The sequence below is a fragment of the Lolium rigidum genome, chromosome 3, assembly GCF_022539505.1.
Source record: "Lolium rigidum isolate FL_2022 chromosome 3, APGP_CSIRO_Lrig_0.1, whole genome shotgun sequence".
NCBI lineage: Eukaryota > Viridiplantae > Streptophyta > Magnoliopsida > Poales > Poaceae > Lolium > Lolium rigidum.
In genome coordinates this window covers 4,645,243-4,648,897 of record NC_061510.1, presented here as the reverse complement: position 1 = coordinate 4,648,897, position 3,655 = coordinate 4,645,243, and the positions used below count along the sequence as shown (strand labels likewise).

At 43.7% G+C, this 3,655-nt stretch overlaps 1 protein-coding gene across 1 annotated transcript; it reads left to right on the top strand.

Annotated features, from left to right (window-relative positions):
• The first annotated feature begins 1,169 nt into the window (after nucleotides 1-1,169).
• On the top strand, nucleotides 1,170-3,171 carry LOC124694198 (transcription factor GHD7-like). Its single transcript, XM_047227215.1, has 2 exons — nucleotides 1,170-1,573; nucleotides 2,795-3,171. Exons 1-2 carry the CDS (start codon nucleotides 1,253-1,255, stop codon nucleotides 3,113-3,115), a joined length of 642 nt encoding a protein of 213 aa, XP_047083171.1. The 5' UTR covers nucleotides 1,170-1,252; the 3' UTR covers nucleotides 3,116-3,171.
• Nucleotides 3,172-3,655: the final 484 nt, after the last annotated feature.

The window sequence follows — 3,655 nt, the reverse complement described above, 5'->3', positions numbered from 1 at the left end:
GAAATATAGTGTTTTTTTAAACACGACACAGACATAGACACTCACAAACCCCTATGAGAACCTCCTAGAGTCCGAGCCTGCGGGTATTAAGATTGATGAAGTCACCACACGCTTCTTGCTTTCGACTAGAACATCGCCTCCCACTAAAAAAATTCATCTTTATAAGACACCAAAGCGTCAAACCTAAGTTGTTTGATCCCTGGTGGGTTAGGGTACCACTGTCCTCCTAACCATCAAATTACACTTAATTATCTATAGTGTCGTTTGGGAAAAGGAAGAGAAAGAGGTTGGGTCGAAAGTGACCACTCCAACGGGTGAATGTTAGAGCATCTCCAGTCGCGTCAACTAAATGACGTTTGGGGGACTGCGGACGAGAAATGGAGAAAAAGCTATCCATTCGCGTCCCCCAAAGCTAAATAGCACCTCATTTTGTCTCCGGCGTCCCCGATAGAGACTCTATGCGTCCACATGCATGCATACAACCCATAGTCCCCACATGCTATTCTCTTTTCCCACACTTTTTCTCACCTACTTTTCACACATGATTGGTCTCCTCTATTAAAATGCATGCATCCAGACGTTGTTTGAGGGACACGGCTGGGAAGGGTCTATTTTTTGTACAGATTTTTAGTCTCTTTTTGTCCAGCGCTGTCTCCAAACTTGACCCAAATCGTCTTGCCGGACGTTTTTTAAGGGACGCGACTAGAGATGCTCTTAACTTGCCTTTTCCTTGTCCATATATGAATCTTGTCATACCGCTTTTTTTGCCCCTATTTAGAATTGTCATGGTTTCCATTTATTTCCCGGCCCGACCCGGCTCTAGCTATAGCATGTTATCTTTTCTCGGATCATTCTCTGAGAGTGACACACAAAAGCAACAAATATCTGGTTATGTCCTTTGTGTGGACTAGCAGGCATGCGGTGCATAAGATCATGTGGGATTCGATCCCGACAAGCAATACAAAAAAATTGGCCCGGGATCATCCACGTAGGCACGCAAGAAATCCATCCAGGGATATCTATTCCTCCCCGCCCATTAATCCTTGGATCCCCTTTTACTAATCCTACGATCGAATCTTTGTCTTGTTTGCTATAAGCAGGAGGGGAGACAGCCCTAGCTCGCAGGCGCAGTTGCAGTACGTTGCTCCTCCACTACCTTAACTTCCTCTCTTCCACACACCACACCAGAAACAAAGAAACAAACACTCGACCTCAATTTCCTAGCTAGGCTAGCTACTCTCGATCGTCATCCATGTCCATGTCATGCGGCGTATGCGGCGGCGTAGGCAACTGCCTGCACCACCACATCATCGACCACGCCCCCATGTTCCCTGTTCTTCGTCACGAGCCACCGCTGCTCGAGTACCAGTTCTTCGGCAACGGCCAAGGCCACAGCGTGGGAACGTGGCTCCCACCGCCGGCGGACCACCACAACGTCCAGAACACCAGGCCGCCGTCGACTTTTCATGGCCTGCAGTACCCACCGCATGGACACCAAGCAGCAGCTGGGCTGATCACGTTCCAGGTCGACGCCGGCAGCCGACACATCCCACCGGCCACACCTCCCACCGCCGTGAGTGATGCCTAATTGATTCCATCGAAATCTTGCTCCTGCATCATCGATGGCCGTGGTAGACCTGTGGTTAATTGCTTCTCCTGCTAATACCTTGATCACCTTCCTATACCTACCTAGCTCGTCACACTTGTGTGAATTTATGCTGCTAGCTGACGGATGGATTCTCCTGAGAAAAATTAATCGGGAGTCAACAGACAAATTAGTTCCTAGTAAGGTAGCTAACAACGCATTCTCCTCAGGAGTCCATCAGCAGGACTGATCGACACGGTCGGGGCAAGAAACAATTAAACAATTGACAGTACCTTGAGAACAATTTCTATTTGCTCAAAACGGAACTGTTCGTTTCGGGTATCGATCAACTGTATCTGGGGATAAAATCAGTCAGTTATTCTGGATGTTTTTTCTTAGATTGTTACAGAGAATTTAATGTTTGGACTACACAATACACAATATATCAATATCTAAATCGGCGAGGAATAGACGGGTTAACTAGAGCATGCAGGCAGCTCGGAAGAAGACTTAATTATAAGCTAGCTAGTATGGCAACAACAAATCCTTAATTTGTTATTTCACCTTTTCTTTCATATCAACCAGGCGTCTAGTGTCCAGGTAAATATTCCTTGCCAAATTTAGTCAAAACGAATACATATCAATGAGATGGATGCATCCGCTCATTTCATGTGGTCAACTCTCAGTTTGGATTTGATTTTGTGCATCAATCGATACAGATCAAGGCAGGGTATGCCTCCTCTTTTAAATAAAATTTGGAGAATATTGATTGTTTTCTCTCTAGAGTTATCTCCTCTAATTAACAAATCATCAATTTCAGTTTGATCTCTAACCTTGCACATAGTCCGTACATCCAGTGAGCTTGAAACAAGATGGCTAGTTGTGCAAAACCCAACTAATTCAGTTGATCGGGCTTTACATACATATAATCAAGTTGACCACTGAACTAATGACACTACCACAGAACATGATTGCTTATATATATAGCCGGTTCAAAAGTATCACTTCAGACGGTTTTGGACTTTTGGTAGCTGACCTTGGTAACTGGTCGTGAGAAAAGAGGCTAATGCTAACCGTTATTTCATGAGACAGGTCAAAACTAGGAATATAATTGGTTAGGGACTAATTAAATACTTTCATGAAACAATGATCAATCACTATGCACAATTAATTTGTCTCATATGATTATTTTCTTGTTGATATGTTCAGATGCCGTTATGTGGGGGCACACTCACTAACACAGCGGGAAGTGAGTTGATAATGGCTATCGATGGAGACATGATGATGGTGGCGGCGCATCATCCAACGGTGCACGAGAGACGTGCGAAGGTGATGAGGTATAGGGAGAAGAGGAAGAGACGGAGGTACGAGAAGCAGATCCGATATGAGTCTAGAAAAGCTTACGCCCAGTTGAGGCCACGAGTCAAAGGCCGCTTCGCCAAGGTGCATGAAGAAGCCACTGTGCCATTGTCACCACCACCATTGACCTATGATCCCAGTAAATTAGATCTCGGATGGTTCCATCCATAACATGTGATACAAACTAGCTATTACAGTCCCATACATATTTCTACCTTATCCTCCAATGAATAGTGTTCATGAGTTCACACAAAGTGTATGATTAAAACGGGCCTGTTGATGGTATGTGTTAACTAAAATGGTTATTTCGAGAGCATGGCTACATGGATTAGTGTGATTTATATTGTAATAAAGCTCGTTGGTACTTTTTCCATGCCTTTTTTTTTTCAGAATTGTATCACTCACTTGCAATGTTGTTTTCTTCAAAATAAGGTTATTTCGTTCAGCAATCTTATGATTCCCATCTCGTAACTGTACGTTTTCTCAAAACCACCAAGTACAACCTAGACACACACATGCATGCACACACTCAGACGAGACGCAGGTTTTCGAACCGACAACAATGCCACAACCGTCAAAGGGGAGTGTCGGATTTCAGTAGGATAATATTATATCTTAATGATACAAGTTAGTTATGTGGTAAAATAGATTAAAATGCTCTCAAGAATTTTATTATCTGATCACCTTTTATTACGATATAGCCTTATTATC